At 46.1% G+C, this 15,013-nt stretch overlaps 1 protein-coding gene across 1 annotated transcript; it reads left to right on the forward strand.

The window, feature by feature from the left end:
• Nucleotides 1-476: 476 nt before the first annotated feature.
• Nucleotides 477-14,733, forward strand: LOC122541319 (uncharacterized). Its single transcript, XM_043677985.2, has 3 exons — nucleotides 477-1,935; nucleotides 9,699-9,751; nucleotides 14,475-14,733. The coding sequence occupies exons 1-3, from the start codon at nucleotides 1,468-1,470 to the stop codon at nucleotides 14,575-14,577; spliced, it is 624 nt and encodes a 207-aa protein (XP_043533920.2). The 5' UTR covers nucleotides 477-1,467; the 3' UTR covers nucleotides 14,578-14,733.
• The last annotated feature ends 280 nt before the right edge of the window (nucleotides 14,734-15,013 follow it).

Genomic DNA, 15,013 nt, shown 5'->3' on the forward strand with positions numbered 1-15,013 from the left:
GACCACATTTGCTATTAATGCTCACTGAGTGTGACTGGTTAAGCCTGGTGCGTAAACTAAAGAGACTGTAGAAAAAGCTGAGAGCTATAGTTAGAAGCAAAGAGCAGACATCTGACAGCATTGTCTCAGCTCCTCAAAATAAAGTTTCTGCAGAGTTCCAAGATATAAAATGTACAAAAAAGCAGCAATGAAAATGAAAGAGAAAAGTTTGAATCTGCCAGTTCCTGAATTTTTCCTTTCTTGTATGGAAGATCCACATATGTCAACAGGCTGATGGATTTCTGGGTTCAAGTCTCTTTACCTGGGTGAATAGTTCATATGTAGTAGTGATCTGTACAAAGACAACACTCATACACTGTCTTGGAACAGATTAAGAGCAAATATTTGAACAGCTCCAGGAAGACACATCTCGTGTGATATAGTCGTACAGGGTCTTGCACAATACTTCCAGCCAAAGAAGAATGTGATGACAGAATAACATAGAATAGCAAGACAGCCAGGAAAATGGCAAGGCCAATCAATAATACATGACAGACTTCAGCAATGGGCTTCTAACTGGAAATATGACACAATAACTTATGAATTAATCATGAATATTATAAATAGGAGTAGAACCTCATGTCTCCTGTACCATTCAGTAAGATCATAGCTGTTCTGGTTGTGTTTCAAGTTCTCCATTCCCTTCTACTCCTGATAAACCATAATCCCCTGAACAATAATTCATCCACCTCTGCCTCAAAAATATTTAAAATGAACCTGTTTCCACCACTTTCTGAGGCAGAGATTCCAAGCTGTTTGAGAGAAAAGAAATTCCTCATCTCAGTCTTGAAAGTGCGGGTATAATTTTAAAACAGTGCTCTGTGTGGAATGATCCATGTCCACTTTGTCAAGACTATGTTACGTACTTCAGTCAAGTAACCCCTCACTCTTAAACTCCCATAGAAATAGACTTAGCTTGTTCAACCTTTCCTCATCAGACAACATACTTATTCCAGATATTAATCCAGCAAACCCCTTCTGAACCACCTCCAATACACCCCGGGGGTGTAGAGTGACAGCAGTCCAAGAGTCAAGCACAGATGACAAGGTCAAAGCCAACCATGCGCTTCCTGTCTTGTCTAACGGAGAAGGAGCCGGCATCTTCCTCGGTGGTACTGACTTGGATCCCAAATTCGCTGCTGCGCTGTGCAGAGAACATACGCCTCTTCGAAAGGGAGTGCCCAATCATCCAGCACATGACAATCGACCTGGTTGGGGGAATGTCAAACCCACGTTGAGCAGGGGACTGACGTTTTGCTGCCGTGTCAAAATGTTTATCCATTCAAGCGGAGAGAGGAAAACAATTGATGATGAAGTTACACCCCAGGGGAAGGGGCGGGAGGGAGGGAGTGACCCACCAGTGTGACAAGTCGGTGCTGGTGCAGAAATACCAGTGCCACGCTGAGGGGGGAGGGGGGAGAGGGCAGGATGGGTGGCGGCGGCAGTAAATGGAGAAAGGTTTCAGTGGCAGCCCCGGGGTCCATCGGGGAAGGCACAGAGGCAGGAGGCAGTCAGCTGCCAGGGCAGGAGGGCGGAGGGCAGCACGGAGAGCCCCGTCGCTCCGGGAGCACGGCAGACAGCGAGAGCTTGCAATCTGCAGCCGAGGAAGGGAGCAGCGTCGAGCAGGAGCTGGACAGGGCGCTAGCCGAATGCTGGATCACCCCCGCGGGGCAGGCCGCCCCCGCTGCCAGCCGCCAGGCGGGCTCCCACAGCAGCCTCTGTGTGCGGCTTGGCCAGGCTGAGAACGGCGCCACCGCTGGCTGCCAGTGGGAGTCGCTGCTGAGCTGCTGCACTGAGACCGTCCCGGGCCAGCACTGCGACCAGACAGACCCAACTGCAGCCCTGAGCTCCACCAAACTGGACGTGGGGAATAGGAACCAGCCCAGCCCTACATACGTGAGTACTTATTCTGTTTTTCTTAAAAAAAAAGAAAAACAGGCCAAATGCCTGGTGGAAATATCAAAACGCAATTTTTATACTTAAAACAGTAAACCCAGTGACTATTGTTACCATCTATAAAATGACCCGTGTTAATAGGTATGGGTTTAATTAAACCAATGTTCATGGGGGACTTTATTTCAAGAAAAATGAAACAACTAACCGGGCATTAATTATTTAATTGTTTATAACAACTGGGAATGTATGCAAACAGCTAGATCAATGTCTTTGGCTAAACTCAAAGTCAAATTATCAGCTTAAAAGGCGAGGAATGCTCCGTAAGAACCGTTTTGACGATGTTTTCACTTTGCACAACAGGCTGGAGAATTTCATTAAACTGAAAGAGTGCTGCAGATGCTGAAAATGAGAAAGAAAAGCAGAAATTGCTGGAGAAACTTATCAGGTCTGGTAGCAACTGTGCAGTGAGAAACGCAGTTCATGTGTCGACTCCAGTGAGCCGCCTTCTGCACAGATCCTCCAGTATTTTCTATTTTTTTTGCTGGAACATTTCATTCTCGGCTCACCCATGACGCGGACTGAATGGCACGTTAGTCAATGTCCAACACAATTACTACAATAACTGCTCCATGAAGATTGTTTTTGATTTTACATCAGTAACTCATTCAGCTCATTAGGATTAGGTCAAACAATTACAAAGTTTCAAAGTTAAAAATCACACAACACCAGGTTAGAGCCCGACTGGTTTATTTGGAAGCACTAGTAACACAACCACCTGGTGAAGGAGCAGCGCTCTGAAAGCTAGTGCTTCCAAATAAACCTGTTGGACTCTAACCTGGTTTGTGTGATTTTTAACTTTGTCCATCCCAGTCCAACACCAGCACCTCCAAGTTAAAAGTTTCAACGTTTTCTTCCTTGCAGTGTGTCTGTTTTTAAAAACTTTGCCTTCTGAAATGATTTGTTCAGTTTCGTGTGCTGGATCACACAACGCAATATGGGATAGAAGGATTGTGTCTCTCCATACCTTTCCCACTAACGTATGTATTTTTTAAACTATCCACCAATGAATGGTATTGAGGAGAGGGTCAGAAAGCAAACTGCAACCTGACACCTCAACTATTCCTGCTGGTAACAAAGATAGAAATGGAGCGAGGAATAGGAAGTTCAGTCTGTGTTATCCACAAGTCCTGCCCAACGTGATGAGGGAGGACTGCTGCTGACCCGCCATCCATAATCTCTTGTTTATCCCCACCCCTTTCATATCTCCTCCTGGGCTCCATCTCCACCTATCTGCTCACCTCTTCCGGCCCTTCCCCAATTTCATCTTCAGCATAAGTAACATGTTTTTCTAGCTGAAGAGTCACTGGAAGAAAGCACAGATACTGCCAGACCAGCAGCACGGTGGCTCAGTGGTTAGCACTGCTGCCTCACAATGCCAGGGACCCAGGTTTGATTCCAGCCTTGGGCAACTGTCTGTGTGGAATTTGCACATTCTCCCCGTGTCTGCACGGGTTTCCTCTGGGTGCTCTGGTTTCCTCCCACAGTCCAAAGATGTGCAGATCAGGGTGAACTGGCCATGCTAAATTGCCCATAGTGTTAGGTGCATTAGTCAGAAGGAAATAGGTCTGGGTGTGTTACTCTTCAGAGGGCTGGTGTGGATGTGTTGGGCCGAAGGGCCTGTTTCCACACTGTAGGGAATTTAATCTAAATCTAAAACTGGGTTTCTGCACCAATTTTGTTTCATTTCTGGTGGCAGAGAGAGGGAGGGTTAATTTCACCCCCCCCCCACCCCATTTAGTTTACGCAAGTTGTTATATACTGGCATTAACCAAAAGGATGGGGGTTCCTGCTGTTAACGGCCTGGGTTTACACTGTCTGGATGGCTGTGAGAAGTGACTGGGCTCCCCTGGTAGAGGATCACCATGCATCACCTCAATCATTCACATTTCAACTTCACTGCTGCCTGCTGCCTTCAAATGGACAATCAATGAGGAAGTCTTTTTCTATCATTGCCTTATCAATGTTGGATGGTACCCTTCTGCATTGAGCTCCAGTTCCTCCTCTGGACAAAGAGTACAATGGATCATGTTGGGAATACTGCACTATCCTGTATTTTGTTGGAGGAATACCAGGCTGCTCAGGCATCACTGGAGGTGTGGAGGTGTATGATCTCCACCCATCTGTAATGCACACTGGATTATACAGACCAAGATGTTACTATGTCAACTTGATGCTTGCAAATGCTATGCTTCGCAAAGAAAGCCATTGTGGGTAATGTCATGTGCTTCACTCCAGTCTACCATTCACTTCCACTATCCCACAGCCAGTGGCTGTAAAAAGTTAGAAGTTCCTTGAGTGTTTATAATGTTCAATCCAACACGAGGTGTAAAGTTTCTTCATACTGAAAGAAATCAGTTCTTCCCCTTGGAATACCAGCAGCAGCATGACAGGACACTATCATTTTCACAGAGATTGGGTTACCCCACACACAAAGTTCCCAGAGAGCTCAGTACACATGGCCAGTAGTGCTGTTTTCATTAGCACCATGACAACATGCACAGTCCTTGCATCCCATTTATTTCTAACCAGCTTTGCTGCACCAATTCTGTGTTTGGTGAGAACATGACTGCAGAGGATGGTAATGCACAGTTTCATGCACTTATTATTAACACACATATGCTGGTGTGTGATTCAGAATAGCACCAACTGCACAGTTTTGATTCCAGTTCCAGTAAAAGGCCTTGCCTCATCATCCTGTTGGTGTAAGTGAAAGACAGTGGGAAACTAGTACTGATGAAAATCTGCCAAGAAAACAACTCTGGGTGAAGCAGCAGTCGACATGACCAAAGGAGGAAAGGTTTAGAGGAATATGAGCCACCTGCAGGCAAATGGGACTAGTTCAGATTAGGTCAGTATATATCCTGGTCAGTATGGACAAAGTGGACACAAGCACCTGCTTCCATGCTGTATTACTCTATTCATTCACATTTGAGTCATAAACTCTAATATACCACTTATTATGTACTATACTTAATCCCCAACCCCATTACAATTACTTTGCTTGAAAACAATAAACGCTGGAGGTCACAATGGGTCAGACAGCATTCATGGAGAGAGTGTCTTCCTGTTTCCGTATCAGTCGAGGCACAGTATGACTCTACCTTCTTCATCTTGATTCCGAGCCCTGGAGAAAGAGCAATCGCCCATGTACACAAAGACATGAGTTCTCCGTCTTCTCTCAAACAGCAGATTCTTAAGGAATTATATTGTCACCAATTGGGAGCAGCATCTAAATAAAGCCACATGTATATTGGTTGGGTAACCATTACAATCGGCGAGCATCAAAAGTAAAGATTAAGTCACCTGGCATGGCATAATAGATATTCTTCACCTCATTAACTGGCATTACACAATGGAGGTCATTCACCTCGTTAAACCACTACCCTTGCCTCCAGCACCTCAGTGCTTACTGCAAGTTCTTATCTGGTCAAAGTCATGCTGGCTCAGCCTTTGTCCCATGACCCTAAACTTAACTCTTTCCCTAACTGCTCATACCTTATACACATTGTCAAGAGAATAAGCTAATGTTTTGAGTCTAGATGACTCTTCATCAGAGCTGAAGTGAAGGGTGGAGGGTTCAGCACTTTTGCTATTGTTGCGGGGGAGGTGGTAGTGGACGTAGGGTACTGGTTGTTAGTTCAGATTATGTGATCGGAATGTGAGAATGGCAGAACAATGATGTCTAGATTAGAGTGGTGCTGGAAAAGCACAGCAGATCAGGCAGCATCTGAGGAGCAGGAAAATCAACATTTCGGGCAAATACTGATGAAGGGCTAATTTTCCACGCTAATTTAGACTCTGGTTTCCAGCATCTGCTGTCCTTGATTTTACCTAGAACAATGATATGTCTCTGCCAGACTTGCAAGGATTGACTGTTCCCACCAGGATGGGGTAAGGAGAGAGAGGACACGATAACAAGTTAAAAAAAGAGAAATAGGAGTTGATTCACAATTCAAAGGTATCGAGCTCAATATTAAGTCCAGAAGGCTGTAAAGTGCCTAGTCTGAAGATGAGCTGTTGTTTGTCCAGTTTGCGCGGTGATTCATTGGAACACTGCAGCATGCCAGTGACAGATAAATGGGTATGCCAGAAGGACAGTGTGTTAAAATAACTGGCTGCAGGAAGGTTGGGGCCCTGTCTGCGCATAGACTGGAGGTCTTTCCCTTTCTTTTAACTTGTTATCATGTCCTCCCCCACCCCCCAATCCCAGAGGGGGCTGTCTGTCCTTGCAAGTCTAGCAGGAGACACATCATTGTTCTACCATTCTCACATGCCGATCACTTATTCTGAACTATCAACATCTTTTCTCCATCAGCACCCTACTCCTATTACCCCTTCCCCAAAACTATAGCATAAATGCTGTCCCCTCCACCCTTCACATCAGCTCTGATGAAGAATAATCTAGACTCAAAACTTTAGCTTGCTCTCTCCCCATGGATGCTGTCTGATCCTCTGTCATCTCCAGCATTTCTTGTTTTCAGTACAGATTCCAGCATCTGCAGTCATTTGTTCCTACAGGTACTTTGCTTATTCACCAAATGAGTATTTAAATAAGGAGAAAGTGAGGTCTGCAGATGCTGGAGATCAAAGTTGAAACTTTATTGCTGGAACAGCACAGCAGGTCAGGCAGCATCCAGGGAACAGGAGATTCGACGTTTCGGGCACAGGCCCTTCTTCAGGAGTATTTAAATAATAATTGGAATCTCAATGCAGAAAGGCTGGAAGCAGCAGCTCAGATCCAGACCACAAAGAACCCAAGCCTGGAAGGCAGTGACTAGGGACTCAGGTTGTCTCACAATGCAACCTCCCCCCATTCCCACCCCCACTTCCCCCATCCCGTCCCCACTCCTTCCCCCGTTCCCCCCCCACTCCTTCCCCCGTTCCCCCCCCACTCCTTCCTCCTTCCCCCCCCACTCCTTCCCCCCTTCCCCCTGCCACACCTCCCCCCCGCCACACCTTCCCCCCTCCCCCCCACCTTCCCCCCTCCCCCCACCACACTTTCCCCCCTCCCCTCACCACACTTTCCCCCCTCCCCCCCACCTTCCCCCCTCCCACCGCACACCTTCCCCCCGCCCCCTACACCTTCCCCCCTCCCTCCCACACCTTCCCCCCTCCCCCCCACACCTTCCCCCCTCCCCCCACACCTTCCCCCCTCCCCCACACACCTTCCCCCCTCCCCCACACACCTTCCCCCCTCCCCCCACACACCTTCCCCCCTCCCCCCACACACCTTTCCCCTCCCCCCACACACCTTTCCCCTCCCCCCACACACCTTTCCCCTCCCCTCACACACCTTTCCCCTCCCCTCACCTCACACACCTTCCCCCCCACACACCTTTCCCCCCACACACCTTCCCCCCCACACACCTTCCCCCCCACACACCTTCCCCCCCCCACACACCTTCCCCCCCCCACACACCTTCCCCCCCCCACACACCTTCCCCCCCCACACACCTTTCCCCCCACACACCTTTCCCCCCACACACCTTTCCCCCCCACACACACCTTTCCCCTCCTCCCCCACTCCCCCACCTTTCCCCTCCTCCCCCACCCCCCCACCTTTTCCCTCCCCCCCCCACCTTTTCCCTCCTCCCCCCCACCTTTTCCCTCCTCCCCCCCACCTTTTCCCTCCTCCCCCCCACCTTTTCCCTCCTCCCCACCCCCCACCTTTTCCCTCCTCCCCACCCCCCACCTTTTCCCTCCTCCCCACCCCCCCACCTTTTCCCTCCTCCCCACCCCCCCACCTTTTCCCTCCTCCCCCCCCCATCCTTTCCCCCCCCATCTTTTCCCTCCCCCCATCTTTTCCCTCCCCCCCCATCTTTTCCCTCCCCCCCATCTTTTCCCTCCTCCCCCCCATCTTTTCCCTCCTCCCCCCCACCTTTTCCCTCCTCCCCCCCACCTTTTCCCTCCTCCCCCCCACCTTTTCCCTCCTCCCCCCCATCTTTTCCCTCCTCCCCCCCACCTTTTCCCTCCCCCCACCGCCACCCACTACCCCCCCACACTCCACCACCCCACCCCATCCACACCCCACCCCATCCACACCCCACCCCACCCCCCCACCCACACCCCACCCCACCCCACCCCCCCATTCCCCCCCACCCATCTACCCCCCCTTCTCCTCCCCCCCCATCTACCCCCCTTTCTCCTCCCCCCATCTACCCCCCTTTCTCCTCCCCCCCTTTTCTCCTCCCCCCCTCTTCTCCTCCCCCCCCTCTTCTCCTATCCCCCCCTTCTCCTATCCCCCCCCTTTCTCCTATCCCCCCCCTTTCTCCTATCCCCCCCTTCTCCTCCCCCCCCCCTTTCTCCTCCCCCCCTTTCTCCTATCCCCCCCCTTTCTCCTATCCCCCCTTCTCCTCCCCCCCCTTTCTCCTCCCCCCCTTCTCCCCTCCCCCTTTCTCCTATCCCCCCCTTCTCCTCCCCCCCTTTCTCCTCCCCCCCTTCTCCCCTCCCCCTTTCTCCTCCCTCCCCCCCCCTTTCTCCTCCCCCCCCCTTTCTCCTCCCTCCCCCCCCCTTTCTCCTCCCTCCCCCCCCTTTCTCCTCCCTCCCCCCCTTTCTCCTCCCTCCCCCCCCTTTCTCCTCCCTCCCCCCCTTTCTCCTCCCTCCCCCCCCCTTCTCCTCCCTCCCCCCCCCCTTCTCCTCCCTCCCCCCCCCCCCCTTCTCCTCCCTCCCCCCCCCTTTCTCCTCCCTCCCCCCCCTTTCTCCTCCCTCCCCCCCCCCTTTCTCCTCCCTCCCCCCCCCCCCCCTTTCTCCTCATGGTGACTTCTGAGCTGCTGCAATCACTCACACCGACTGAAAGAAGAAACAATGGAACAACAGCTCACCCTCCTCACCCCAGCTCCTGATCCCTGCTCTCCCTGCGTTCCCATTCAGTGATTTCCCTGGTGCTAATTGACCTACATTGGCTCCTGGTTTAGCAATATGTTGTGTTCTCATATTACTTTACAAGTCCCTCCAATCACTCTATTGCTGTAAGTTCTTCCAGCTCTGCTACAACTCTCTGTGCTCATCCAATTTTATTCAAATCCTCTATTGTAAGCACTCCACCATTTGTAGTCGTGTGTTCAACCCCCTAGATCATAGTGTCTGGAATTCTCTTCCTAAATCACATCATCTTTGTACTTCTCCTTCTTTAAGGTTGTCCTTAAAACTGACCAAGCTTTGAGCAAGCTTTTGGTCTTCTGTCCTAATATAGTGCTACATTTTGTTAGTTAATGCTCCTGGTAATTTCTAAAGATGCTAAATTAATGTGGTACATGAGGTGTAGTCACTGTTCTGTAGGCATACAGCAGCCAATTTGCATTCAAAACAATCTCAGGAATAGAATAAATGAGGAACTGAAAACGAGGTATAATCACATATTAATGATGCTGGTTAAGAAAGGGGTGTTGCCTGGACTCTATGAAGTTTCACTGCTTTTCTTCAGCTGGCATCAAACAATTGTTTGCATCCACAGTTGAATAGGGCTTTAGCCTGATCAAAATGATACATCCCTCTCCTCCTTTAAGACATGGCTTAAAGTTCACAACTTTACTCAAATATTTGTTCATTTTCTTCCTTAGGCTTAGTGTCCATTTTATCTTTGTGCCTCTGTGAATCACATTGGGATGTTTTTGCGATGTTAAAGGAGCTATGAAAATATAAGTTATTGTTGTGTAAATCCAACTTCATCTAATATATATTCAATTTTTCTTTTAATATTCCAGGATTTAGTCACGATAAGCACACAAGACCCAAAAAATAATAACTTGGCCAATGGGTAAGCCCTATTTGAACAGCCTGTTTGTTACACTTTTGTGGGATTTTGGAACATTAACTATCTTCTTATTCAATTGTCTCTTATCCATAGGGTTCTCTTCAACTCTATTATCTTAGTAAATATATTAATAGTTCTTGGAACACTAACTATCTTCTTGCTCAAATGCCTCTTATCCATCGGGTTGTCTCCACATTGATTATCTTAGTCATTGTTAATAGCAAGTACAACATTCGCCATCACTATTAACGGTAAGTGCAATAATGACTATTACAAGAATTTTGTAGCTCTACAGACGTTTTATTTTGAAAAGTCAGAAAACCTTGACAGCATTGTCTACTTGGCCACAATTACAGATCTGCTTTTAAAAATTCCAAAATACAAACTAATGACCCGAATTTTAACACTGGCTGAAATTTAGCACAGTGCTGCTTTCTCAGTAATTTTTAAGACAGAGCAAAACACTTACCAGCAAGGAGTGGAAATCACATCACATAAAGCTATACGACATGACTGTATCCTGTTGTGATTTGAATTGTAATACTTCTCTAATAGTGGATGATGTAGTATTTAATAATGTGCTCGATAACAAGCTGATTGTAGCAATTCCCAAAGGGAACATGTAACATGTGAAAGTTGGTATAACTTGCAATTAAAATAAGATTGCATGTTTTGTGAGGTACTTCATGAAGTAACATTACACGTTTAGAGACACTTGTCTCATTGGAATAATGAATAATTTATGTCAGTCTTCAAGATGGAAATGAAAATGCAGGGTAAACATTAGAAAGTGGGACTGTGAAATATTAGGAGAAGTTAACGTGGAGAAAGGAGGTACTGGTAGGTTTAACAATCTTAAAAGTAGATAAATCTGCAGGCCTGATTGAGACGTATCCCAAGCTGTCGAGGGAATCAAGATTAAAGATATCAAAGACCCTGGCAGAAATTTTCAAATCTGCTCTGGTCACAGTTGAGGTACCAGAGGACTGGTAACGTTATCCTATTACCAAAAAAGGAAGTAAGGGATTAAGCAGAAGCTTACAATCCAGTCAGTTTAACCTTGGTGGTGGAGACATTATTAGAAAGAATTCTGAGGAATAAAATATATTGCACCTGGAGAGTAATCAGCATGGATTTGTTAAGGGAAGTTGGTGTTTGACAAATTTGATCAAATGTTTTGAGAAGATAATCAGGAGCATGAATGAAGATAATACATTTGATGTGGTCTACATGCAATTCTGGTCACCACATTACAGGAAGAATATGATTGCACAGGAGAGGTTGCAGGGGAGATTTAATTGGATGCTGGAATAAAGAGAAAATACAGCAGATGCTAGAAATCTGAACCAAACACAGAGAATGCCAGAAAAATTCAGCAGGTCTGGCAGCACCTGCAGGGAGAGAAATAGAGGTAACATTTCAAGTCTGGTATTACTCTTCAGAACTGAAGAAGAGTTATACAGGGCTTGAAAGCTTAACTCTGCATCTCTCTCCACAGATATTGTCATGCCTGCTAAGTTTGTCAGGTTACTGCCTGGGCTGAAGGATCTGAGCTTTGAGGAAAGATTAGCTCAGCTGGGATGGCTTTTCTCAGAGCAACAGACAACGAGAGGGGTCCCGATAAAAATATAAAAGATTACGAGGGCCATAGACAGAGTATACAGAAAGGCTTTTTTTCCTTAGTAAAGGGATTAATCACAAGTGGGTGTAGATTTAAGATAAGGTAGAAGGTGAAGGGGAGAGCTGAGGAGAATATTTTTCACCCAGATGGAGTGGGACCCTACACACAGTATTTAAACTTGTGTTGCTATTGCCTCCAGGATTGTGGGCCAAAAGCTAGAGAGTAAGTGTGTGGTCAATAGCAATCGCAACATTAAAGAGAAATCTTGACAGATATATGAACAGGCAAGGAATAGAGGGATACAGACAACAGAGAGGTAAAAAGTTTTTAGTTTAGAGAGGCATCATGTGTCGGTGCTGTTTTGGTGGGCCGAAGGGCCTGTTTCTGTGCTGTACTCTTCTTTGTTTTGAGTCAGATCTTGATCGAACAGCAGGAGCACAATGGGCTGAATGGGTTTCTTCAGTGCTGTGGCCATCTGTGAGTCTATATGGTAAAAAGTTGAGGTAGCTATCCTTGGGACACTACATTTTCATCATGTCAATAAGAGGATGATGCTTTATTCCTGTTCTCTGACTCGTAGCTCCCATCACAATTCATTGGCCAATTCACAAGGTTACTCCCAAATCCTGCAATCATATATTTTCTCACTGTTTGTCAATGTAGAAAATTAACACATGCCTTCACTCACCTAATTCTCAGGAGTGACCTCCTCAGAGATTGAAATTAGTCAGACTTACTCTTCACACACACCTGCTGACCATCTTTGATCAACTAAAACCTAACCAAACGCCCATCCATTCTATCGCTGATAATTGATTCAATGACTTTTCCACAGTTGATGTAAAATTGGCAGCTCTGCATTTACCTGCTTTTTCCCCCTTCCCTTCTTCCTAAATAAGAGTGCAATATTTCAATCAAAATGTATAGTTCCTGAATTTAGACAGCTTTGGAAAATTGTAGTTAATTTGTCTATAATTTCTGCGTGGTGTAGAAAACAACAGATACCGAAGAGTTTCCCTGACCACATTCTTGCGAGAGTTCTGAGGACCTGTATCCCAAAATGAACTCTTCCTTACAGCCAAGCTGTTCAGTATTATCCCACCATTTTGATTGAAACTGTATCATTATTACTTTACTACAACTGAGTCCAAATCCTGGAACTTCCTACTAGCACTGTCAATGTACCTATAGCCCCAGAACTTTATTTTGAATTTATACATTCATGGGATGCAGACCAGCATTTATTTCCCTAATTCCTAGAGGGCAGTTAAGTATCATTCACATTGCTGTGAATCTGAAGTCAGATGTCAGCCAAACCAGGTAAGGGAAGTCTATGGGGCATTAGTGAGCCAGCTGCATATTTACGATTATCAACACTGGTTGCATGATTGCCATTCTGGTAGCTTTTTTATTTCAGATTTTACTTTACTGAATTAAAATTTCACTATCTGTCCAAGTGGGCTTCAAACTCACGCCCCTGAGAACATTAGCCTGGAGTTCTGAAATTCAAACACGAGTCCCCAGTCCCCAAACCTAGTTCTCTGGGTTACGAGAACTATGGCTACAAAATTTGCTAAGTGTGTAAACCTACCCATGAGCACGTTGGACAGCAAATTAAAATATTGTGCCATTCAAGACATTATTTTAAGCCAAATAAAACGTGTTGAAAATAAACTGAGCAGGTTTGGCAACATCTGTGGAGACAGGAATACAGCTTGTTGTCAAATATGATCTTTGATTCCGGGGACACCAGGACTAACATAGGAGGAGAGATTGACTAAGTTAGGATTGTTCTCACTGGAGTTCAGAAGAATGAAGGGGGGGGGGGGGGGGGGAATCTCATACAGACATAAAATTCCAGCAGGACTAGACAAGGTGGTTGCAGGGAGGATGTTCCCGATGGTGAGTGTGTCCAGAACCAGGGGTCACAATCTAAGGATTCAGGGTAGACCACTTCGGACAGAAACGAGGAGTCATTTCTTCACCCAATCAGTGGCAAGCCTGTGTAATTCATTACCACAGGAAGTAGTTGATGCTAAAACATTGAATGTACTCAAGAGGCAGCTAAATATAGTTCTTGGGGTGAATGGGATCAAAGGTTATGGGGAGAAAGCAGGATCAGCCATGATCGTGATGAATGGCAGAGCAGGCTTGAAGGGCCGAATGGCCTCCTCCTATCTTCTATGTTATGTTTCTATGTTTCTTCCTTTCTGAAGGAGAGTCATGTTCAACCCAAATTGTTGGGGATGTTTTTCAGCTCTTAAAATCAAATAGGTAGCTTACCCACCGGCAACCCACACACCCTAAGCTGTTCCCCCAAATTATGAAGGAGAGATAAAGTATTTGCTGGCCCAATCACCCTTAAGCCTCTTGAGACTCTTGAGGTTGCCAGTTTAAGGCGATAAAAGGCCCTGGTTCCACCTCTGCCATCATAATATGGTGGGCAGGGACGGACAGAAGTGGTCAGCTGTGACTTTCCAACTTGAGGGAAAAGATGGGAAGGAAAGGTTGGTGTAAATTTTTTAATGGTGCCCTTTGTCCATTAGAGGCACCCTTCCAAGTTGATACTCCCAGCTTCTCAAACCGAAAGCCTCACTTCAAATTCCCTAAACCTCTAGCAACCTTGATTTCCCTCCACCCAAAAATCCTGGATTTACTGGCGTCCAGAATTCCTCTGTCAGAGATTCCCTCCCAGTCCCAGCAACAGTCACTACTGCGTTCTGGCACTGCTGGGCCTAACACAGCCAATCAGACAGGCAGCAGCTCTCAAAGGAGTTGCTTTCTGTCCCTAAGGAGACTTTGCTGGTATGTGCCCCATTATACTGTCACTGTGTGGCAGCTCTTTATAAACTCAGTGGGCCCAAGACCTACTATCAGTTGTGTCCACTAGACATTTCACTCATTATCTCCATTGCCATCTCCACAGATGCTGGCAGACCAGCTGAACTCTTCCAGCACTTGATTTGTTTCAGACCTCCAGCATCCAGAGTGATTTGTTTTTCTAAACAAATCTGCTTTTTTCACTTCCTCAAACTTAATTGCTTAAAAATGTCTTCTGCTGGCCAGCCAGAAACATACTGAGGAATGTGTTCTCTTCTCTTTCAGATTCCACATCAACGGAAAGAACACATCTCAGAACTCAACTCCAATTCTCTATGATTACTTTGAAGAGGAATTAATGGCCAGTATTGTTAAAGAATACAGCTAACCACTAGTTAAAATATCAATGAAATCTGATCCATTAGATAGAATCCATGCATGTTTCCAAAGTGAAAAGGAATTAACATACTTTAATGCAATGCTTATTGTAATATAATTGTTTTGTATATATATTTTGAAAAGAATAAATGATTTATTTAAGGAATACTCTCACATTCTCAGATATAACCAATTGCTGACTATCAATTACTATTATTTTGGAAGCTAGAATTTCATCAGATTAGTGGACTTACTGTCATTCACTAAAAGCTAGAGGTAGATGTTGAGAAAGTGTTGCCCCTGTTTTGTATGTTTTGCAGTAAAAAGCATTGAAAATTAGGTACTTCAAATATCAGGGGCATATTTTCATTTGCCAGCTGAATTTGCTGAGGTTATTCGATTCAAAATGAGGTAATAACTATTGGAGAAGTTTTAAGTTTAAGGAC

This window comes from Chiloscyllium plagiosum, unplaced genomic scaffold (assembly GCF_037043375.1).
Source record: "Chiloscyllium plagiosum isolate Xiang-an unplaced genomic scaffold, Cpla_swu_hap1 HiC_scaffold_3, whole genome shotgun sequence".
NCBI classification, from domain to species: Eukaryota; Metazoa; Chordata; class Chondrichthyes; order Orectolobiformes; family Hemiscylliidae; genus Chiloscyllium; species Chiloscyllium plagiosum.